The 25,164-nt window shown below is 49.2% G+C and overlaps 1 protein-coding gene across 5 annotated transcripts in view; it reads left to right on the top strand.

The window, feature by feature from the left end:
- LOC144132279 (uncharacterized) overlaps positions 1 to 24,942 on the top strand; it is a 181,254-nt gene extending 156,312 nt beyond the window's left edge. For 4 of the 5 annotated variants that reach the window (XR_013314751.1, XM_077664594.1, XM_077664593.1 and 1 more), the window contains 2 exons: positions 4,639 to 4,706; positions 22,840 to 24,942. Coding sequence is in view for 4 of the 5 variants with exons in the window: in XM_077664594.1 (XP_077520720.1) it covers positions 4,639 to 4,706; positions 22,840 to 23,162 (391 nt within the window). In the remaining variant the exon portion in view is untranslated. The remainder of the gene's footprint in view (positions 1 to 4,638; positions 4,707 to 22,839) is intronic. The other variant, XM_077664595.1, reaches the window with a different exon arrangement.
- Positions 24,943 to 25,164: the final 222 nt, after the last annotated feature.

Below are 25,164 nucleotides of genomic sequence, written 5' to 3'. Positions count from 1 at the left end.
AGCTAGAACCCACGTCAATGGAAAACAATGGGATTGATCTTGATACAGCAATTAGTGTTCCACCACCGTGCTGGCTCTCTCTATCATGACGGTAGATATCGAACTTCCTTTCAACGTTGAAAGTTTCACTACTGTGAGTTCTTGCATTCAGCCATGTTTCGGTTAAAATGATTATGTCGGCGTCTGTAGCCGAAACAACTGAGCCAAGTTGATTGCGCTTATTTGTTATGCTTCTTTTATTGGCAAATATTACTGAAACCGCCTTAGATAACTGACGAACGCCACATCCCCTCGATAACCTCTAACTTCCTGTGCCCTGCGCTTCACTAGAAGACGATGTTTCCAGTTGCTTAGTACGCGCATGAGCGTGAGAAGCCGGTTCACATTTTTTATGGTTAGTCGGGTCGCCATGCACGTCTCCAGTGCGTGGATGATTTTTGCTGTTTATCATTTGGATGTTATCAGTGCACTTATCGTAGGTATACGTGGTGTCATTCACAAATAGTTTATCATATCGAAGCTGGAACTTAGGCTTCCCCGGTAAAGCCTTGGCAAAGTCAACCAATTTCTTTCGAGCGTGGCGAGTAGAAAGCGAAAAGTCCTCTGAAACAGACACATCACTGCTTTTCAGTTTTGAACGTTGTGTTAACACCATTTGCTTGAACTTAAAGGTACGGAATTTAACAGTCACAGGCCTGCATCGATCTTCTTCATAACGACCACCGAGACGATGCGCACGCTCAACCGCATCATGAGTAATATTGGCGTCAATATATTCATTTATTAGGTCAATGACCTTCTTCTCACTTTCATGCCACGTTTCGTCGCTATCAGTGATGCCGAAAAACAACAGGTTGTCGCGATGACCTGTCTTCAAGTGCGTCAAGCCTTGAACGCATATCGCAGTTTTCCTGAGCAATGTTTTGAATTGTCTGATTGACAGCGTAGAAATCCTGCTTTATATCTTCGAGATCATCACACCTGGTTTCAACTGAAGATATCCTCTGATTCATAGCTGTGATTTTCGCTTAAAGGGATTGCTGTGCTGTTTTTATATTGTTAACGGACTTTATTAGTTCAGCTTGCCCCTGGGCTAAAGTGCCTGTCTGCTTTTTCAACTCGTGTAAATGCTGAAGCATCTCTTTCTGCCATTCACCTTCTTCTGTGCGTGCAGCAGGATTATCGCTATTAGATCTGTTGGGACCAGGGTTGCTCTCGACGTCGCCACAGCACAACAAAAGCATTCACAGTACATCAAAGCACTCATTGAAAATGTCGCAAAGGACGTGTGGACATGGGAACAGCAATAACGAACGACTGCCTGAGCGTTTAGCATATAACGAGTGCTGTTTACATACCTGAACAAATCGAAGATAGGAAACGTCAAGCATCGTCACTGTTGGGCCGTTCCCATGTCCAGTGAGGTGCCGCCAGTTGACCACGGTATTTATACGCTCCGAAGTTGATGTTTCCCATGATGTGGCTGGTAGTTTGGTTCCGTGTCATAGAAAGGGCAGTATGCGAGGCATGTCGGGCTCGCCCACAAGCAGAAAAGTGATTGTAGAAAGCCCCACACCCGCATGCAGACTTGCGACTCGCATGCTTGCAGATCGGGTTGAAAAATGATTGTACAATGGCCTTAAGAGATTAGTTATTTCAGACGTCATGCAGGTACCACGGTCGCGGCCAGGCAGCCAATGTTGCTCCGGCAGGTCTCCCACTTGCGTTGGCAGTGGGGCCGGCGGAGGAGCGCTGACTATCAGCGTGCAAAACATGACGAGAGGAGAGGGAACGGTGCAGAGACACTGAAAATCAAATTTTTACTGCAGATAACTCGCGCTCTACAATTGGCAATAAAAGAATTCTTACCGAAACATTATTGAGAGCCCCTTTTCAGAGCCAATTCAAAATCCTGCAGTTGATCGTCAGTTCTCGTGCTGTGTCTTTCTTCACAGGTGTTGCTAAAGTACTCTTGAGAGGTGCAACAGAGGCAGTGCAGCCTTGCAGTTGTGTTGCATTGTTGGCTGTGAGCGCCCAGGCAGCCCAAGCTCGGTGGCACGTAGTTGGGATTGTTGATGGTGGAATTGATTTGTGTTTGAATTAACGGGCTGTTTTATACTTAGATTTAAATTGAGCATGATTGGACCAATTCGTACAGTTGGATTTATCCAGAAATTCAGATCAGTAGAGCCTGCATTGTACTAAGATTCGAAAGCACCTTTGCATCCCCTTAACGCGTTGTGCAAAATGCCACTATGTTTGTACCCTTGTGCTGGTGTGGATGCAGAGACACACCATGTTTTTTTATTGATGTACACCCAGCTCTTGGTTGAACATTAATGGTCTCCTCGATGTGGCTGCACTTTCTGCACTAGTAGTTCACAAAAGTGCCACGCCAGTGCTGCAATGCCAGTGCTTGTGGTGCGAGTGTAGCCTGACACTAGTGCCCTTGGTGCAGTGGCCAAATCGAGTGCAGAAACTTTCGTCTGCTACGGCCGTGTGTTGCTGCTTATCGCATGTGTCGACATATGCGTGAGATTGTGGTAGCTGTATTGAGCGCTGTGCATCATTTGACACTGTTCTTTTCGTTGCGTTGCGCAAAGTGGCGCAGGCCGGTCGACCGTCACTGATTCAATGGGTACTTTGAAGAGACAACAAACTTCGAATTCGAGAGGTTATTCAGACTACCACTCAAGACAATCTTTTAGTCTGTACGTGTGATTCAGGCTGCTTCCATTCTATCGAACTTGACTGCGGCTGTCTGCCAATAAGAGTTGCCTGATAACTTGGACTATATTTGAACTCAACTAGATTGCGTTCACTTTCAGCGGACGGTGACGGCGACATGACTGTCAGAGATTAACTGGCAGGCAAAGGTGTGGGCTGATGGTGACCTCGAGCCCAGTCGCTGTCGTAAGCGGAGGCATACTGATATCAGAGCAAGTCATCACAAATTTCGTTGCGATCACCCATGTATTATAAAACATCTCACCATCTGCCTCTTATGGAAATGCTCCACCGTGCTGCATCTATAATATTAATTGCACACAAAAGAGAAATGGTGTAAGCAATGTGCGAGGCTGGACAGAAAGATGAGAACCCATACGCAGTGTGCCATGCCAGCCAGTCGCTTATGCGCGTACACAGATGCACATACACATGCACATGCATACATACGCGCACTGTCTTTCAGCTGTTTGGTGAAGACACCGCGCAGTTGCAGCGTCTATTACCGGTTGTCTTAAACATGGTTTCAACGCCGCTCACTAAAACAAGCATGGCCGCGGAGCCGTCTGCTACGAAGTGCGCCAGCACCTTGTACTACTTGCACAAGAAGAGAACTGTGCAGCAGTTCAGGAGAACTCGTGCAGCTCGAAGTCAAATCGTGTTCCGAAGTGCAGGTGGCGCTGGTGCACTCTCAAATCAAGTTCAGAGTGCAGCCAAATCGAGCAGACGTTAAGGTTCGTTTGAAGCCAAGGGTCTGACGGAATCCCGTCTGGTCGCGATGGTGCATGGTGAAAGTGGAAGGCACCAACCCAAAAGAATAGAGATGGAAAGACATTTCGGCCCCCACATGGGTGCCTTGTTCACAATGAGGCAGAACGTAGTAGCGTCAGATCAAAATGCACTTGCCGAGCACTTGATATCTGCCACACACAACATAATCTGGGCAGAGGCACTTATGATCACAAAAGAAAGGGACAAGAAGTCGTGGCTCTGTCTTGAATCATTAATCGTCTAGACAACAGCACATACGCTTAATCAGAATGATGGAAATTTGCCCCCAGTCTACGCAAGATGCCTGGGCTCGCTCTTGCACCGTGTATGAAAAATTTAGGGGGGCACTTTGTTGACCGAATGTGCAGTGAGGCAAAAGCCTTTAGCGCAGTGTTGGTGCTTGTGTCGCTGATGTGTGGTGAAGATGTTGATTAAAGACTACACAATTGTGTGCTTCTTGGCACTTTCGCTGACGTTCATTAGCGCGCACACGCTTTGTGGCTGGAGACACAGGAGAGTGTTTAGGCGGCATCCTCCCATATTGGCGTTCAGGAGTCGTCCGGCAAGATTGCCTGGGGAGCGCTCCTCGAACGATGGTGGCGCCACTCATTGACGTTGCACGCATGCGCAGTAGGCTGAAGCGCTGGTGCCTTGTCTGCTGGCGCCTTGCGCATGTGCAGTGCATTATCGTATACCAAGTTCCCAGTTATGACATACTACACCAACCACTAGTATTACTCATTAACTTAGTTACTAATTACCAATTAACTAATTACTATTTAACAGTGTGGACACTTGTCTGCTTACGTGGGGGTTTGCGAAAGCATGTGTTTTGAGGAAAGGAAAGGTTTTTGAGGAAAGCCCGTAGACACCTCAACCACATTTGATTGACAGCCATAGTGTGACACTTTTCTGCAAACATCCTTGCTGGGAAATCATGAGCCTAAAAGGCTTTCGCCTTAAAAAGCTAGGCTACTACGTTCTGCCTCATTGTGAACAAGGCTTCCGTGCAGGAGCCGAAACGTCTTTCCATCTTTATTCTTTTGGTCGGTGTGATTAATGTTTGTTTGCTAGCTCTCCTTCATTAGTGGTGCTGGGTGGCTCGTTGGCATGTTTATTCTTGTGTGCCCTCCTGTGCAGGCCGCCTTCTCCTCCGAATGAGCGAAGAGGCTCCTCCTCCTGCCAAGGCGGCCGCATCTACCTGCGCGGTGAGAGGCTTTGCTGGCAAAGCAACATGCATGGCACGCTGCCTGTGTGTGTTCACACTGAGGGTCTCATCATATGATTGCAAAGGGTGGTGCCCTTGTAAGAAAAGAAAGTAGCTGGATCAGTCGGTGCATGATTCTTGGCAAAACAGCACCATGAATGGAAGAAAAGAGCCTGGTAGCACTGGCACAATGTGCAGTTGCCAGCTGTGGGCACCTCCAAATGCCTGAGGGTTAATGGATCTCCTATTGCTTGGGCAAGCTGTTGCCCTGCAGGGCTTCCTACCAGTATGGCGGCAGTCTGGGCATATTGGTGATTCATGATGAAAATGTGCAGCACAAATAAAGAGCTCTGTAGGACAAAGCGGTAGATGTTTGAACGACCGCCTCCGAGAGCACTGCAATAATGTGTCTGAATGGCGAGGAGAGTTTCTGGACGCACACTGTAGGAAGTGTAAGAAAAACAGTAAAGAATAAAAAGATAGCGATTCAGATGAAAAGTTAGTGTGTCAGCCCGCTTACCAATATTGCTCTGTTATTGCCAAAAACCGTTGCCAACTCACTCGAGAGATAATAGAGGCTGAAATGATAGACCGGTTGGGTGGATCCTGCGTGACCAAGCCATCTATTGCTCTTACTAGTAAGGAGCTGTTATATTTGCGCCAAAATATGAATGGGTCACCTACGGCGCATGTGTGATAATTGCCTGGTTTTGTTCAGCTACAAATACTGGTCCGAGTTTCAAAATAAAATGTTGCAAGTCAGCGCTCGTGTGTTTCATGTGTCTTCCTTGTGTCCTCGTCTTTATTTGCACTGTACATTTTCACCTTCCTACCAGGTATCGCTCTTTTGGACTGTGGATGTAAAGACTGAGTTTCGCATCCTACAGAGTTTGAATGCAAATTCAACTCATACCAGTGCACTTCACACACATTTTTAGTCCTCTAGGTTGTGTCCTAGTTTGGGCACATCTCATATCCCACCAAACAGAACTCCATCCAGCTTTTGTTGTTGCTCAGCATTGATTGCAGGCTATGTTTGGCAGCGCACTCATTGTTGAGAAAATCACATTAGTTCAAGATGTCTCAACACCCCACTGGGAAACCCCGTTGGGAAGTGAATAGCGGTGTAGCCTCAAGGACATCGCTTACAAAGCTGTTTTGTCTGCACGTAAAAGCGGCTGATGGTGATACCTGTACGCTCAGACGCTGCTACTATTTTTGATCCCCCACAGCAAGCCATGCATCATCACGAGCCTGACTATGCCCACTGCAAAGTAGTAATGTGTTTTCTCCCATGTTTCTCCATTTAACAGTGTCGTTTCCCAGCTACGCCAGCCCAATGCCTGCAAACTTCTTAATCTCATCCGCCCACCTGACTTTCTGCTGCCTCCTACTACGCTTGCCTTCTCTAGGAGTCCAGGGAATTACCCTAAAGGACCAGCGGTTGTCCTGCCTTCGCATCACATGCCCTGCCCAAGCCCATTTCTTCCTCTTGATCTCGACTAGGATGTCATTAACCTGCGTTTGTTTCCTCACCCACTCTACCCGCTTCCGGTCTCTTAACACTACACCCATAATTTTTCTTTCCATGTCCCGCTGCGTTGTCCTTAACTTAAGCTGAACCCTTTTCAATAGCCTCCACGTTTCTGCATCATAGGTGAGTACGGGGAAGATACAGCTGTTGTTCACTTATCTCTTCAGGGATATTGGTAAACTGCTTTTCATGATCTGAGAGAACCTGCCATATGCGCTCCACCCCATTCTTATCTTTCTAGTTAATTCCCTCTCATGATCTGGATCAGCTGTCACTACCTGTCTTAAGTAGACGTATTCCTAAAATGCAGAGCAATGAGAGTGCAAAAAAATTCTAGCCGGCACCGCCAAAATGCTCGGTTCATTTGAACATAGCTGGCTGTCTTCGTTCGAAGCACATTTGCGGTTCGCTTGGTGATGTTAAGCTCACTTGAACTGCATTAGCATCCCTGGTTCCACGAAACTATCAGTTCGTTTTGTAGCCAAAAAAAAAATACCAAGTTCATTTGAACAAAGTCAGCTTTCTGTAATTGAGTGAGGCTTAATATAAAACAAGCAAAACCGCTTGCGGTGCTTGTGCCACGGTACGACTATGTCCTCCCAAAAGCGACAGGCAGCTCCTGAAAAGCCTTAGGCCTACTCGCTCTGACACTTGCCGGTGCCAACAAAAGGCCAAGGACAATAGCTAGAACACAATGCCACGAGGATATACGTTTCTACCAAGGAGACCCTACTGTGAACGGCACTTACCGCTTCTCGCAGTGTCGTAGTGCCCCGGTGCTTTTCCTGCAATCATGGCTGCAATACAAATCAGGAGATTACGGCACCCAGCTCCCAGAGCCAAACAGACAGAGTGGAGAATATTTACAACTATATACAGGAAAAAATAGGGCCACACATCAGGTTTCCGCATTCACTCGCTTCTGGCTTGCTGTTCTCCATGGACGGCTCGGTCTAGCTCTGCATGTGCGGACCTCATAGGCTCACCTTCCAAATGTGCATCGATGAAGTGCTCATCCAAAGCGTAGCATGCACGGCAATTCTCTCATGCTGCTATTCCGCTCATCTCACTATCAAAAAAGCATCTTAGGCTGGCTAGCAAGTTCGAATTCGGTTCAGGCCTAATGCTGTTCCAAATCCGGGCGGGCATTCCACGAACTGGACTGACTGTCGTCCCTTGTCCCGAGAGCTTGCCACACGTTGGGCTGCCATTCTGGAAATATGTGGGGACAGCCTTCTGCCCCGCACTCCCACTCTGTGGGTGCAGCGTTTCCGCATGCTAATCGCGGAGGGGTTCATGCTGGAGGGAACAAAGGGAGGGATGACAAAGCGTGAACACTCATACGCTATTTATTACACTTGCAATTAATACACAGAGCGGGCCAGCTATCTACAAAAGATCAAGGCATTCTGCGGAAATAGAGGGCTACGTAAGAACGGCTTCCTACTTACTGGCTGGGGCAGGGGTACGACTTTAGAGGTATCGGCGGCGAATGTTTGCATGCGCCTTGAATGCCGGCCGAGTCTTCCTGTGCGCACCGCATTCTTGGGGCAAAACCATCCCCGAGCATTTACTGGGAAGGTGCCAAGAGCGCGCATTTGTTGCGCTCACTTCGCTGCCTGGAATCAGAAGTCCAGCGGCAAGGCACGACGAATCTCCGTGTGCCTGCTGTGGAAGGTGACGAGAGCGTGCGGCTGCAAATTGCTCGTGACGCTGGCCGGATCTCGAAGAGACTCACCGGCTACGCGGGGTTCCGCGTAACCTTCAAGGTAGCGCTCCTGTCGCTGCTTCTGCTTCTGCCATGAGGGAGACTTCCCTCCTCGCCCAGCTCGTGCTATCCTGGCACACGATGATAAAGATGGTGAGTTGTATCAAAAACGGAGGGGGAAACAGGTTTTCCACAAACCAAAATAGTACTTTGTGGCCCTGACTACTGTATAAACACCTGTAAGGGCCCAATTTTTTTTTTTTTCAGATTCAAGGGCCAATTTTAATGGTGTTGCCCATGTACACAATGTGCGAAAAAGCAATTTTTTTTTTAGTGAAAACAACACAGCAATTAAGGAATGAGTGGCATTTATTCTACACTCAGTTGTTGTCACTTGCCAAGTCTTCCCGACTCCAAGCTTCTGACTTTGGTCCATGTGAAATTCTCTGCAAACTTCACAGCAAACTGTACAACTTTCAATTTGAAGCCAATCCTGCAGCTACAGTGAAAGCTGAGTGATGCAAACCTTATTAATTCGAATTTCTGGATAATTCGAACTGTACAACTTGGTCTGTCCACGCTCTACGCCAAGCATAACCTGTTAATTCTAACCTGAATGGGGTGCGCCTTTGATAATTCGAACTAAGCTCCACAGCACCTGGGCAGCCTACGCACGTGGCGAACTGAGGAATGCTTCCTCGTCGCTGCTTCGCTAATGTGGAGGAGATGTGAAGAAGGCAAAACTGGCGCGGAAGATCACTGGCAAGGCGCAATAAGGGCAGGAATTCATGGAGGAAAGAAAGGAATCAGACGCGTCGCAGCGTCTTCAGCACTCCGAATCTGAAGCCACACAATCGTACGGGAAACGAACTATTTAGAGTTCTCGCTGATGTTCGCTGCATGTCTTTGTCTCAGTTTTCTTTTGCATCAAGTTCAGTGCAATTAGCTGCAGTCATATAGTGGTCAACTTACATGGTGTGCCCCACTGTAGTTATTTAGAGATGTCGTTTATGTGTGGTAATTGCCGTGACAAAAAACGCTTTAAGAGGAGATGAACCTGTGCATGAAGTTGATGCATTATTGAGATAGCATACCGCTAAAAAAGCACGCTCATTGGTCTGGTAGTTTGCAACTCTGTGTTGGAATGCTGGAAAATCGGGAAACATACGTGTGCCCATCCTGGCGACTTTTGCCGTTTGACCTAAACAGCCGCAGAACCTCTGCAACTAACAGCATGGATTTCCAAGTCTCAGAGATTTCAGAAAAGTAGCAGCCGCGGGATGGCCACACACTGATTGGTTTTTTCCAGCCTTTCGGCCTCATGCTCATAGGCAGCCGCACGCCTTTCGCGACTCTGGTGCAGCCCTCCGTTGTGCGAGTTCGGATGCGACGAATGCGTTTTTTTTAGTTCGGGTGTTAGAACAGAAGGGGTTGGACGTTGCCTTGCGGGGAAAAAAAGGTGATGGCGGAATGTGTTAGAACAGTAAGGTAATTTCACTACCTTAGTGCTTCCCAATTGCAGATTACCACATATCCTGTTCACTTCCGTTAGCTCGAACTTCAGTTACTTCGAACTCCATTGGCACCTGCATGGAATTCGAATCAACGAACCTTTACAGTACTAAGGTGCTTGCCTGTTGTGCTGAAATTTCAGTGCTTGGCGACATTTTATGAAAAAAAAAAAAGCAAACGACACACGAAAGCCACAACGCACGTGTGGTTGACAGCCACAGAAAGCTCGAACTGGTGATAGTGGTGTCAATATGGTTAGCAGGAGTTTGCAGAAGAGGAAAGAAGTTGACGATAACAATTACCCGCGGCCTAGCATGTCATCTGTTAGCAGCGCCTGGAACCTCTTCTGTTTGTTCATTTGGGAAGGTGTGGGGTTTTCAATAGGGGCGATAAACACGTTTTCCCCCATTTAATTGTGGCTGTCACTGTTCAAAACCGCCAGGACCCCACCCTGTAATCGCGTGCGCTCGCACGCCGACCATGGCGCGCCTTGCTCTGAGGGAAACAAGAACGACACTCCCGCTGGCACAAACAAGGCATTTATTGCTACAACAACAGTAACACTCACTAGCACAAAACACGCCAAGAATTGAGGTCGTCCGGCTCACCAGCAAGGTTACGAGCGAATGTCAGCGCACGCTAAGGCAAGGGATACTCTGCAGCCGGACGGGATGAGATGCGGGAGAACGGTCCTCCCCACGAGGCCTCGCCCCGCTGGTGGAGAGCGGAGGGCTGCGAGCGGATGTGTCTGCTCGCAATGATGTTTCCCATTTGGAAGAGAGCAATGCTGTGTCCCTTGCGCAACAAGCCGTCTGTGGTACTGCGATACTAGCGCCCTCTCTTGTTAAGTCAACCAGGGAGAGTCACGTGATGTGCTCCGCATTGAGGCGATGCTGTTGCTGCAGGGTGCATCGCGGGAGAGCCAACAAAGGGGATGGTGGGGCAGGTCCCCACATCCCCACAACCTTAAATAGACGTATGCGCCTGAAAGTAAATGTGATGGAGGAGTCTCCTAGTCTTCATGCACTTGAGGCAGGTCTTGCTGTGGAGGTCATGCCGGCAGCGTCCACGCAGACTTCCACGGTGTTCCAAAATCGGCGTGAAGGTCTTCGCTGGGATGACTTTCATGGCCGCAGGCTTACGAAGAGATGGCTGGTTGAAAACTGCAGTCCTGGATTCTGCAGTAGTCGCCAGGGCAACAGCAGCCGGAGGTGACTAGTCTCGCCACAGCTGCCCTGGATGGATGTGGCGAACAGGATACAGGCTGCTCCATCGCAGCAGGCAGCAGCGAGACGATGTGTACTGGACAGCAAGCCTGGGTGGCTCCACCGGATCTGCAAGATTGCCGAAACTCTCTCGCTATGCCTTTAACGTAGGTTACGGGAGGGGAAACGGTGTCCGCAACGGCTTCATGGCACAATGCTTAACTGACTAGTACAACGTGTCGGGCGGCTGTGCAAACAAAAAGTTCGAGTGAACAAAGCCCTTTCTTGAGTTGAACGAGACTGCTCAGTTTGTGCGAGATTAAAAAAAAAAACAGTTCTGCAGCGAAGTATGCCCCCTCTTAGCACCACGGTCCTGTGGTTATGTCTCTTCTGACGTGGTGCAGGCAGCTCCAAAAAGGCGTAGGCCTAACTACCGCTCTGACTACAACAAAGCAAAGATCCAAAAAGGGTTACATGCACGCAGCCGCGAGGAGACATCAGCTTTGTGGTGTGGTCCTACCCCGCTCACTGCAAGAAGCAGCTTCTGAGTGGTCGGCGCCAACCGTATCGGACGGTGTCAGAGCGCCTGGCGCCAAGCTGCAATACCAGCGAGCTTGTGGCGTCACCCAACGCTCCAGGCCACCCGGCTCCCAGAGCTGCGACTCCCACAGTCGAAACAGAGACAGAAGAGAAAAATGTGTACAGAAAACTCGGACCACCCTCGCGGATTCCGTACTCACTCGCTTCAGGCTTGGCAACTTCGCAGGCGCTAGGCCTCAGCTCCCTCGATGCGGACCAAGTAGTTCTCGTGCTGAAGAAACTCCAGGGAAAACTTGAGGAAAAACATGCTGAGCATGTCGAGAAGTTCAAACATGCTGCAGCGCAACACACCTCGCACTCAAGAAAGCATGCCGCAGGCGATCGAAATTCACGCTAGGCCTAGCACTTGCCAAGTCCGAACAAAGAGCGTTCCTCGAACCGGACACACAGTCGTTCAGTGTTCCAAGAGCAGGCCCTACATTGGGTGCCAGGTGTAGGGATTTCAAGAGGGGAGATAAACACCTTTTCTCTCATTTAATCGCTGCTGACGCTGCTCAAAACCGCCAGGACCCCACCCCGTGATTGCGTGTGCTACCGAGCACACGCTGACCATGGCTGGCCTTGCTCTGAGGGAAACAGGAACGCCACATTGGCTAACACAAATAAGGCGTTTATTGCTACAAAAACAATAACGCCAGCTAGCAACAAAACACGCTAAGGAATCGAGGTCGCCTGACTCACCAGCAAGGTTACGAGCGAATGTTAGCCCACGCTAGGGCAAGGGATACTCTGCAGCCGGACGGGACAAGATGCAGGGGAACGGTCCTCCCCACAAGGCCTCGCCCCACTGGCAGAGAGCGGAGCGGGTCGAGCGGACGTGTCGGCTCGCAGTGGTGTTCCCCAGCCGAAGAAAGTGATGCTGCGTCCCGTGCGCAGCAAGCAATCTGTGGTGCTGCGATGCCAGCTCCCTCTCTTGTTAAGTCAACCAGGGAGAGTCACGTGGTGTGCCCCGCATTGAGGCGATGCTGTTGCTGTAGGGTGCCTCACGGGAGAGCCAACAAAGGGGATGGTGGGGCAGGTCCCCACATCCCCACAACCCTAAATAGACGTATGTGCCTGAAAGTAAATGCGATGGAGGAGTCTCCTAGTCTTCATGCACTTGAGGCAGGTCTTGCTGATGAGGTCATGCCGGCAGCGTCCACGCAGACTTCCGCGGTGTTCCAAAATCGGCGTGAAGGTCTCTGCTGGGATGACTTTCATGGCGTGTGGACTGCGTTTCCGCAGAGTCATGAAGAGATGGCTGGTTGAAAACTGCAGGTCTGGATTTTTCAGTAGTCGCCAGGGCAACAGCGGCTGGAGATGACTGGTCTCACCACAGCTGTCCCGGATGGATGTGGCGAACAGGATACAGTCCGCTCCATAGCAGCAGGCGGCAGCAAGACGATGTGTACCGGATAGCAAGCCTGGGTGGCTCCAACGGATCTGCAAGAGTGCCGAAACGCTCTGTGTGTGCCTTTAACATAGGACACGGGAGGGGAAATGGTGTCCGCAAGGGCTTCGTGGCACAATGCTTAACTCACTAGCAAAACGTGTGAGGTGGCTGTGCGAACACAAAGTTCGAGTGAACAAAGCCCTTTCTTGAGTTGAACGAGACTGCTCATGAGCGCTACTACCAACTGTTTATTCATGCTGTAGTGCAGGGGATATATAAGAATGCAATGTCGAGCATGTGCATAGAGAGAGCACGAACATGTTAATCAAAAAACGAATCTACAAAAGTACATTCAGCTGAATATACGTGTACAGATGTGTCACTGACACGTCAGGTGGGGTCGTCACTGCCCCACTGCTCTGCCGCTGTGACCGCGGTTCATGGGGAAGGAGAACGCGTGCTTGCTCCCAGTTCGGCCCGCGTGAGTGGTAACGATCAAGCCTTTATATTTTACCTCTTACGGCTTACACAAAGACTGCGTAGTCAGCCCTTTTGTCATGGGAGAAATCTAAAACAGCGGATTAAAGTTTGCGCTTTCTCTCTTTTAGCCCGATTGTGTATGGTCGGATATGTTTCGAGCACAGACGTCAACATAATCTACCCTTATATTTGGCTAAAAAGCAAAGCTGTCAGCCTCTGTAGTTCATCTTCTGGCAGGTCTGAATAAGTGTGTAGAATGATATGCGAAGTGTAACACTTGGGTGGCATGTTTCAAAGAGTAAAGGATTCTGCAGCTTAAATAGTGCTCCTGAATTTTCAAGTGCAGCTGCTTTAATTTTACGCATCAGCGGCATTAAGAATTCATGGGGCTCCCCAGGAAAGCGCAGCATGTCATTCGCGAAAGGAACGGGTATAGATGGAACCCAACCCTGGCCGCAGGAGCAGAGCACGTTGCATCCACGCGACGTCCAAGATCTCCTTTTGGAAAGGCATTTTGAAGTTTGGCGGCGTCATACAACCGCCCGTCCTACCTGATGACCATGCAAAAATTAAGTCACTTGTTTACAGTAACTGCAAGCATGAACTAACGGCCAACAAAGCAAAATTAATTCGGAACTGCGCTCTGTCAGAATGAAATCGGCCTGCATGAGCGAACAAACTTATCTCGTCTGCGATGTTAAGTAGATCGGAGATAATGAAGACGCATGGGCCGAGATTAGTGTCTCTAGAAACAGGTGGGTCCGCAGGGTGCCAAGGCTGGCAGCCGGCGTCCTGGTGGAGACGCCCTGACTTGTAATGAACAGTGCAAGGTGCAATGCCCTGGAGGTGCAACGCCCAACGGCCAAGGTTGGGGGGGTTCTTACTAAGCCGTCGAGCCTCCTTTGAGGTCTAGGCCGTGAACTCCGAGCTCCCGGTATCGCACACCACGCGCGGCCGTTCTCACGGCGGCGCAGCAGAAATGCGAAATAAACACAGCACGGAACAGGACGCTTTGCCCGGGGCCAAACGTTTATTGGGTTCTCCCAAGTCGCTGGCTGCTTGAATCTTGATCTGCGACCCTTGCCGTCTGGCTTGGTCGTGCGGCTGACGGGGCAAGATGGCGACAACAAAGAGGGAAGAAGCGAGGTAATTACCTGACGTCCTCTCGCTGTCGCGGCTCGCTGAAGTCTCCCTCCGGCCACGACCGGTACCCGCCGATCTCGGCGCACTTGCCCGTTGTCATATTCGGCCAATCAGCGACCGCTCCGGCGGCGCCTGGCGGTGCGCGCTTGCGACCAGTTTTTTGAGGAAGGAGGCGGCGCAGCGCTCTCGAGCAGACCATCTGGCTACTCGCCCGTGGGGAAGGAGGAAAGCGGCCAGCATGGCGCCGATCTCATCTGCAGGCATCTGTGTGAATTTTAGTCGGAGCCGATGGATCAAAATGGGCTAAAACAGGTGGGGAGGTGAGCAAGTCGACTAGCGAAGAAAAAGCCTCCTTGTGGGCTGTAAAAGGGATGTCTTTCTTTATTAGGAGGTCGGTAAGAGGATGAGCGATGCGGGCATGAAATGACGGAAGTAAGAGCAGAGGCTGCACACATCCGTAGATGATTGGGCAAGTCCTTGACAGCTTGAACTTTTAACAGCATCTGGGAAGACACGTTGACCAGGTGTCCGAGAATGGTGAGTTGTCATTTCGACGTGTTCAGCTGAAGCCCGGCTCTACAGAAGGCAGAAAGAATGCTTGCCAGTCTTTCGAGGTGCGTGGAAAATGTGGGCAAAAAAACCACCACATCATCCAGGTAACATAGACATGTGGACCATTTAAAACTGCGAACCAAGGAGTCCATCATTCCTTCAAAGGTAGCTGGTGCATTGCACAGACCGAATGGCATTACTGATATAAGCCATCCGGGGTGCTGAATGCCGTCTTTTCACAATCGTTGTCATCAGCAGCAATTTGCCAATACCCAGACCAAAGATCGATGGAACAGAAGTACTTGGCTCCATGGAGGCAGTCCAGAGCATCATCTATTCTTGAGAGAAGATAGTCTTTTTTCATAGTGCTGTTGAGGTGTCAGTAATCGAAGCAAAAGCTCCAGCTGCCATCCTTCTATTTAACGAGCATAACTTGTGAGTACCTAGGGCTTGATGAGGGCTCTATGATGTCTCTACTGAGCACCTCTTGTCCACCTCCTGCTATATGATGGTGCGTTTTGTACTGGACGTTCGATACGGTCGTGTGTGTATAGGAGCACTGTCACCTGTGTTAATGTGATGTGCAACCAGAGATGTCCGAGCCAAAGGGTGGTCATCAAAGTAAAAAATGACGCGAAAAGACGACAGAAGACAGCGAAGGTCAGTAGCAATCATCTTTTCATATTCGTCAGATGGTTGGATGTTAGACTCGCGGCAATGTGACGAGGGTGGCACGCAGCTTGCCACCGCCGATACGATGCATTCGGAAGCAGGGCACAGCGTGGTGAACGACATACCTCGCGGGAGCGGCTGAACGTATGATGCAAAGTTGAGGACCGGAAGGGATGCTTGATTTGCAGACATGGCGACACGTCTATGTTCAGGGGCAACATTTCGTGTGAGGGGCACATCAGGGACTGGAGTACTAATGTAGTCACCATAGAGAACTGGCGGGACGAACAAGAAACGGACATAAGTGGCGACTTCGGGTCCAGGCGGACAAAGTCGACGGTTCACAGTCGGTGCAGAGTTGGGTCCAGAGGCTCCGCTGGAAGAGGTAGGGCGAGTTGAACGACAAGAAATATTTTCAACAGTGCTAGACGACAGGACCAGACATAGGAAGAGACAAACACTGGTCCTGTTGTCTAGCGCTGTTGAAAATATTTCTTGTCATGGAGCACCAACTTGCCCATTTTGCCGTTCTTCTAGAGTTGAACGACCCTTGTGCCACAATTGATAAGGGCGGAATGGTCAGAAAGAAAGTCAGTGCCTAAGATGATGTCATGAGGGCGGTGTTTGAGGACAGTAAAGAGCACAAAAGTATGGCGGCCCGTGATTGACGCACGAGCAGTACACATTCCAACGACTGTAGAGGTACTGCCATCTGTGGCACAGACAACTGTTGTGGGGCAGGGGTGAGTACTTTCCTTAGGCGACGGCAAAGATGAGCATTCATGACTGAGACGTGCGCTCTGGTGTCGATCAGAGCAGTGGCAGAGACCCCATCCACGTCGACACTAAGGATGTTCTGATGGGCATGAAGAGTTAAAGGAGGATTTTCTGGTTGGGTCATCAGAGCAGCATCACCCCCAGACACTGCAGCCATCAGTTTTCCGACTGGGGTGGTCATATGGGGCCGGAGATGACGGGCAGCGGGGTCGGAGCGATGGAGATTAATGACGCTGAGGTAATGAACGGTTAGTGTGAGGGATCGGTGTGTTGTGGCCAGAAAAGGGCATTTCCAAGGGCAAGGAAGACCGACCGGAATATGCAGAATCTGGGTAGTGGCAGTAGGCTGAGAACAGACTGCTGCGGCATTGGCGACATATGTGGCCAACTCGGGAGCAGTTGAAGCAGACGGGCCTGTCATCCGGTGTTCTTCACTCATCTGGACTGCGGATGCAGCGAGAGTAGTACATACGTTCAGAACCGAACTCTAGGGATGCACGGCGAGCGCCTGGCAAACTAATTGAGCAAACAGGTTGGATCCTGAGATTGGCAAATTCTTGCTGAACAAGGTAGTATGAGGGATACTGCTGGGGTACTGTCTGGTGCAGGTGGGTGAAGAGCAACGGGAAACATTGCCTCTAGTTCCTGGCGCACAAGTCGTGTCAAGCTCTCAGATGTCAGTGGGCGGAATGGTGGAGTCAAGTCTACGCAGGACGACATCGGAGTCATGTTTGGTAACCGTGTGAACTGTGGAGAAATTCAGCAGCTCTTCGCTGTTCCGATCAGCGACATTCTTTGATGATTGCATCAACTGTTTCACAGTTCTTGTACGCAAGCGGGTTGAAGGCGTCATCTGCAATGTCTTTGAGCACGTGACCAACTTTGTCGGACCCTGGCATAGTGGTGTTGACTTTCATGCAGAGCGCTAGTACGTCCTGAATGTATGAGACTTAGGACTCTGTGGCTGTTTGTGCATGACACACAAGCTCCTTCTTTGGAGCCAGCTGACACTCGATTGGCTTACCAATAAAGTTGTAAAGCTTGCGCTTGTAGAGACCCCAGCTGGTGAGGTCGTCTTCGTGGGTCTCGAACCAGACCCTGGCAGTGCCTGTCAGGTAGACTATGACATTAGCCTACTCCATGATTGGGTCCCACCTATTTTGTGTGTGCTCACACACTCTCACACATTGCGAGCCAGTCCTCCACATCGACGGCGTCCGTTCCACTGAAAGTTCCAGGGTCTCTCAGTTGGGCAATGATGACCACTGGGGTGGCGGACGCCGACGGAGTGGCCCCTTCAGTGGCCATAATTGAAGAGCTTGCGGGGGCTGTTCCCCACACCTCACACCAGTAATGCATTGTGAAGACGTCTAATGCAAACAGTGAATATATTTAGAGAAGGAAAGCACACAGCGCACCACAACCGGGGAAGTGAGGCCCAGCACCTCCAACCTCCAACGCACTTCGTTCTTTTCATGTTCTACACACAGGCAGAGCATATTATTACGAGGTTAGTTCAGCAGTAGAAACGGTACGCCGTACACAGAAGACACACCACGAAACGGGTCACACAAGCACTTCTTCTTCTTCTTCTCCTTAGTAAGCACACAAGCACTAGCGGCAGCGTCTTCGTCTTCGTCGACTACTCAGCGACACAACAACGTCGTCATCGCTTCGCGACTGCGTACCGTAACGCTACCCTCCGCCCCGCGGGAGAAGGCACAGACCCGGGGAGGCCTAGGGGGGTGGGTGAGTGTGGTTGGGTTTAAGACGGGCAACGTGCACATGCTGTGTGGAGGGGCCACAGAAGGAGAGTAGGGGTGCAGCGGCGTGAGTTCATAGGTCACATTGCTTAGTTGCCTCAAGACGCGGTAAGGATGTGGTCCACATCTATGGCTGTAACAATATTAAATAATCTAATTTTTGTCCCATTTGTACCCTTGCTTGTTTAAGCAGTGCGACAACTCTTTAGGGACCGCCAATGTGACCAGAGACAGTCTGGGGATCTTTGGCGACAAGCATCTGGGAGGCATCATTCTCAATGCCTTTCATAATATATCTGATCTTGTCAGCCTCGCTCATACAAGGGTTGACACGCTTGCATAGGTCGACGACATCTTCTATATAACTGGTGAAGTTTTCACCGGTTTGCTGGGCCCGACTTCGCAAGCGTTGCTCGGCATGAAGCTTACGCACTGCGGGACGGCCAAAGACTTCTGTGAGGCTGGTTTTGAGAGCTGCCCAGCTTGAGATGTCAGCCTAGTGGTTTCTAAACCAGATATTGGCTACGTTGCTCAAGTAAAAGATAACGTTGGTGAGCTTGATGGTATCGTCCCACCTATTGTAAGCGCTTACGCGTTCATATTAGGCCAACCAATCCTCCACATCCGTGTCATCTGTGCCGCTGAAGATAGCCGGGTCACGCTGCCGTGCGGCGCCCGAACAGAAGACAGCTGACGGAAGCGGTGAAGCGGTTTGGGTTATGGTCTAAGGCATTGCAGAGGCGGTAGGCAATGCACGGGTGCGAAGCTCCAGGGCGAGGGGATCGTTGGCACCTCCACCACTTAGGAACGTCTTGCAAAGCACAGTGTTGCAACAACCAGCGGTACAGTCCAGGCACAGACCAGCGGTAGCGTTCAGTCCAGAGCACGCACGAGGGACCGAGCGCTCGGCGCTCGAGCTTCGGAGCGTTCGGCGCTTCTCGTCGTCTTCTTCGTTGAGCGTCAGCCTCTGAAGACTATAAAGCCGAAGGCCAGTCTTACAAGTAATATAAAGAGCATAGCTCTGCATTCCAGGTCTTTGGCTACAGCACCATTTCAATGAGATGCAACAAGTATTGAAGGGAAGTGTCAATGACCTGCTAGAAATCACCTAATTGGGCTTGAGTTATTTTCATGTGCTATGGAATTAATTGAGATATACTGAACTGCGCGACAGAAAGGGGGCCAAGAAGAAACACGTACACACACACAGCGCAGTTCCAAAGTTCTCTTTTGAACCAAGGGCCGACTGCTCTGAGCTTCTAGCTACAGTGCGACAAATTGCCCGTAGCACAACAAACCAAGACAAGGGACGTGTTATCGGCGACGGAGTTGACAGCCTCATCCGCACTGTAAGTGAACGTCCACCAAAGAACCCTCCTTTAAAGAAAATCGTAAACTACCTGAAAGACAACGACCTTACAGTCATCCAAGCCGACAAAGAAGGCGGCTTTGTTGTTATGCCGGTGGAAAAAAAAAAAAAAATGCGCTGTGTGTGTGTACGTGTTTCTTCTTGGTCCCCGTTTCTTTCGCGCAGTTCAATCATGAACGAAATCCACCAACTAGCCCGCCTCAAAACCCTTCTTGAATATACTGAAACTATAAACATTTTTGATAAAATATAGATACATTCCTAATTGCATTGTTATATCTCTCTCGTGTCTCCTGTTGTCCTGCAGTGGGCGCAGTCAGGCTGCTGGTACCATCTGTTGACAAGGAAGTGACTGTGCTCAGTTCAGGGGCCTGTTCTGTTCCGTTGTGTGCATGTGGTGACCGGAGTTCCTTTCAGGGAATTAAAGTGCGACAACCCCCGGGTCTCCGCACTGCCATTTTAAACAGAGTTTGCCATCGTTCAGCTGCCTAGCTTGGAGGGGCCGCATTATCTCTCAGGCCAGCGGGAGGAGAGACTTTGAAATAGGTTAGCGCTAAAAAAGATGAAAACAAGGCAATAGAACGACGACACGACATAGAAGAGTGCTACTAACAACTGGATTTATTTTTCTCTCCAGGGTACGTATTTAAAGTCTCATTTGTTACTGGCGCTCTTCTGTGTTGTGTCGTCGTTCTCTCGCCTTGTGTTGGTCTTTTTGGGCGCTAACCTATTTCAAAGAATGTTTAAGCAGGTAGCCCAGCACCAAGTTTTACTAAATTTTATAGCGCATCCACTGACTGGGAGCAGTAAAAGGAGGCAGGCACTCCACTCTGCTTAAATGAGCCTCACAGGGATGCAGTTAGCCTGCTGTGTGAGCACTGCTTACTGTAATGGGAGCGTTGTTGGCAGAAGAAGGGTGCACTCATTGGGCAAACTTGTGGCCATAAAGTGAATGGTTTGGTTTAAATTTGCCGTACCACAACAGCTTGCCTTGTCTTGCCTTGTCCTTCGCACTCTTGCAGTATGGTGAACAGTTGGGACCTCAGTTGCAGCGAGTGCAGAGCAAAGAAGGAGACAAGCACTGCTGTAGGAAAGAACCCAGTTTGGCCCCCATTAGACGACCCTTTGTGGCTCTTGCACACCTTTTTACTATTTCTGCGCTAATTGGGCATGGTACGTGAAGGCAGTGAGCAAATTGTGGCCCCAACCAAGCGGCATTCTCACGGGCTTCTCTAGAGGCAGACAGGAAGATCAAAAAGGGGCGTACAATTAACAGAGTCAAGAATAATTACCACCAAGAAAGGGAAATGGAACCCAAAATAAAAGCAGTGAATTTAAAAAAAGGGGGTGAGAGCCCTTGCACACATATATTACAGAAATGCATTGTGAATGTCAGGCCTGCTTCTCCCCTTCTTTTGGGTTCCCTCTTTTTTTTTTCATCTTCTGCCAATCTGTAGCCTTAAATTTAATACAGTAAAACACTCTCCGGGGCATGTTGGTTCATAGCTAACAAGAATAAAAGCGCAACAACACGACACAAAGAAGGAGAAAACCGACAGGACAGGCGCTAACTTGCAACACTTTACTGTCTTCATAAACCACCGCGTATATATCAACCACAGGGGGGGGGGGTAAAGACAGATAGGGGGGAACACAGTTGAAAGCACGTGCGTAGAAATCTTGAATGGCACAACAAGAACAGGAGATTCCGCAGATACTATGCCATATCTAAAAACTGACATTCTTTTTTATACATCACGATCGACGGGGTGCTAACACATGCACTCCCACTCGTGTCTTTACACGATCGCACGCGAATTGATAGAAGCGCACAGAATATGTAAGAGTGGGAGTGCATGTGTTAGCACCCCGTCGATCGTGATGTATAAAAAAGAATGTCAGTTTTTAGATATGGCATAGTATCTGCGGAATCTCCTGTTCTTGTTGTGCCATTCGAGATTTCTACGCACGTGCTTTCAACTGTGTTCCCCCCCATCTGTCTTTACCCCCCCCCCCCTGTGGTTGATATATACGCGGTGGTTTATACAGTAAAGTGTTGCAAGTTAGCGCCTGTCCTGTCGGTTTCCTCCTTCTTTGTGTCATGTTGTTGCGCTATTATTCTTGTTAAATTTAATACCTTGAGGTCTCCGGTCACATGACTACTGCTTTGCTTTCTTTTTTTGAGCACAAGGGCCAAAAAACTTCATCTGAAACAAAAAAATTTGGGGAACACTTCAGCTTCGCCTTAAGGTGTGGTATGACACTGTTGATGGCTTCCTTCAGCAATTTTTCTTCACTAACAGTCAAAGTTTTTTGTTGAACATTCTCACATTTATCATAATTTTCACAGCACATTTTCCGCATTGTCTTTGAACTCTTCCACAGTGTAGTATATGCACATAATGTTACTCTGATTAGTATCTCACTAATTAGTACATCTCTAGTTTGCTGTGATAATTACCTCATTACTAAGCTTCAAATCAAGCCAGTACCACACACATATCACCCCCTTATCCTTGTACATAGGCTAAGTCAACGTGCCTATGTGGCCTAGTTGGTCGTCTGCCTGGCTTGCGGCCCAAGTGTCATGAGTTCGAATCCCAACAAAAGTTTATGGATTTTTTCATGTGAAATCAATTACTTCACAAAATTAAGTCATTTGAGACATGCGCTGCCCTTTAATTCACATTACAAGTCTGTTTTTCAGTTGTTTTCATTGCAGACACCCATGTATGACGTCACATCTCAATGCAACAACGCCTCTGGGATGCCACCGGGTCTGAATGGGAGCTGTAATGCAGTCGTGTTAAAAATGTTTAGGTTGACGAGTGGCCTCCTTTGCCGGAAGTCTAGATCTACCTGCTGTTTTATTTTTTCCCCATGAATTTATTATGGAGATGAAAGCTTGTCCCACGGTGTGACAAGTTTAAGACCCTTGCATTAGCTCACAGAGCTTGTGCAGTTCATGCAGCTGATATTGGAAAGCGCAGCTTTTCTGCATGGCCAGCCTTATGTAAAATAAGTGAGTGACTCGCACTAGTGTCTTTCAAGGAATCTCATTTAGAATGGCTACTTGGGCTAGTTGATATAGATTCATTGCTGCGAGGCAGCGCGCAGAGACGACGGAGAAGAAAAGACATACAGCAAGGCGCTTCCTGTACAAACGTGCCCCCACTCCAAGACACAAAGGTAGATTTCGGGTAAAATGCCCATAATTCCTGGAAGGACTCAATTGCTATGCCCTGGTGCTCAGATGTCTTGGTGGTACAGGATTTGAAGAGGGCCTCACGGTGCATTCCCTGTAGTAAATTTGACCACAAACAAGCATGCCACTAGTTGAGCTCTCCTCTGCCTGGCACAAAGCAAGCATGCTGGGTTCCCACAGGTCTGATTGTGCTGCATGGACAGGCCCTGTCATGTTCACTGATGGTCGGGATGTCATTGCAGGTGCCTCTTCCCGTGGCAGAGCTGCCGCCACCGAAGGAGGTCTGTGGGAGAACGGCAGCCGAGGAAGGCCACGTGGTTCCACCAGTGGCCAGAATGGTGCTCCCCGCCGAGGTTTGCGACACAACGGCCAGCAGCGGCGCCACAGTACTCGGTCAGATGCCTCTGAAGGCTCCACCGCTTCGGAAGATGGACAGGACTTGCTGCAGGTCCTGCTGCCCCCTGCCACAGGTGGAGGAGCAGCAGAGCATGATGGACAGCAGCCTTCGCCTTCCACTGAGACGACAACTGAGGAACAGTCTGATGCTGCCGGGCAGAAAAAGTGACATTCTGCTGCAAAACACGGCTTTACAGTGCGAGCCATGGGAACGAGTGCTGGGTGGAATGTTGGCTTTGCCTCGTCATTTTGGTCAAGGTTTGATGCACTGCTTTAGCGGTACTGCTGTGGCCCTTGGCAGTGTTGCAGCGCACTGAGGGTTCCAGGTGTGTGGGCTCTGCATTGGCACTTGTAGTGTCTTGCCAGTGCTGCTGGCTGTCCTTGTCCTTGGACTGTGTGCCAACAAGTGGACGTGACCCCAGTAGAGGCACCTTGCCATCGCAAGACGTAGCCGGGATTGCTGGGAAAACGGTCATGGTGATTTGCCAAGAATCAGCAGGAGCTTTGAAACCAAAGAAAGCATAGGGAAATTTTTTTCACTTGTTAAGTTGTGGTCATAGTGCGAAATTTTAGAGAGAAAGTAACAAAATGGAGGAACAGACATGCTGTGAGTGGGACCTGAACCCACAGCCTCCACATGTTGCATGTGGTGCTCTTTTGTCTGAGCTATGGTGTATTGCAAATAGCCTAATCTTGACAGTATTCAGCCCACCTACTGTATGTGAGGGAAAGCATCAAAGAGCACGTGCTTCCTTGGGCACAAATTTGTGATCCAGAGAGACTGCAGCATTTTCAAGTGACCAGTTCAAGGCTAGAGTTTGCAAAAGTGGACATGTTTCACGGGTAACAATGTCGTCTTTGGCCTCACGAAGCACTTAATGCGGTAGTGTTCACGGAGCTTTCTGTTTCGCGCTTGCTCGCCACAAAGGAAAGCCAGCCCGCTTCACGCAGGATTTCACTTGGAGAGCACATGGCCAACGTATTCAGTTGAGTTGAGCTTCATTTTCTTAAAGGTTTTCATTCAAGGTGGTGTTACATAAGGGGTAGGATTACACTTGAAAACAAATGGCAATGATCAGTTATACGTTCTTGGAAAGTAGATGATGAATTGACGTCATATAGGGTAGGCTGCGGGGATATGTAGCTGTTTGAAAAAGGAACCAACCAGAAAATGTAGTATAGTGTGTGATAGCGGATGCACAACTAGAATTGGATGACTGATGCGGTGAGATAGGCGTGCTATGGCTGTGATATAAGGTGCTTGAAAAAAGCCATGCCATTCGGAACAGGTTAGGTTCACGTTGAGATGTTGTTCTCTGCTGGTGGCACAAAGGTGCAGGTAGGCATAACACTGCATTGTGAGAAATGCATGCATAACCAAAACCAGTGCCGATAGAAAAGTTGGCATCGTTGTCATTGGCCGTGAAAGAAAAATCGCCAGAGCAGCAGTCAACCTAGGTGGTCACGTCACCTTGGGGGGATGTCATCACATGGCAGGGAAGAGTCCCCACTAGGGGCTGTGTTTGAAACAAGTGGCTTAACTGCTGCACCAGGAGTGGATTGCAGCAATCTGAGAGAAGGGGAGCTCAAGTGTCTGAGTGGACAGAGTTCCTGTCTGCTTTGTCAGGCACACCTGCAGTTAATCCATCGTTTTGCTGTGTTTTTTCTTTTTTAACCAGTGCCTAGCATGTAGAACACCTCTTTATTTGTGCACCCACTAGCAAGAGGCAAGATGCAGTGTCAAAAGAAAAACACCGCACGTGATGAGAAATGTGATCTTAAACTCTGTGTCAAATGTTTGAAGCTTTACCACAGGTAACAGGTAGCAAATTTGTCTGGTACCTTACATTATAGGATGGCTCAAAAGCCGATGTTAAGAAAAATACTTCCACTACTAAAAGGACGATTCCGAATTCTCAAGTGAAATAAATATATTATATCTAAAAATATTTACATCTTTCCAAACTTCTCAAGTTTTGGCATATATGAGTTACCTAAGGGCTGCACCCATGTACGGGCTACACCTTGTTTTCCCAAAGGCAGCATTAAAAAAAAAAGATCCCTGTAAGGGCCACACCCAAACTTTCCAGAACCAACCTGGGAAGAGCCTTCAAAATGTACGTGCACAGGAGCTTCACTGTACCAGCCATGGATGGCGCCCGAGGCCACAT

The sequence above is a fragment of the Amblyomma americanum genome, chromosome 5 (genome assembly GCF_052857255.1).
Source record: "Amblyomma americanum isolate KBUSLIRL-KWMA chromosome 5, ASM5285725v1, whole genome shotgun sequence".
NCBI classification, from domain to species: domain Eukaryota; kingdom Metazoa; phylum Arthropoda; class Arachnida; order Ixodida; family Ixodidae; genus Amblyomma; species Amblyomma americanum.
Note: the sequence above shows the minus strand (reverse complement) of the source record. Positions and strands in the feature narration are given on the sequence as shown.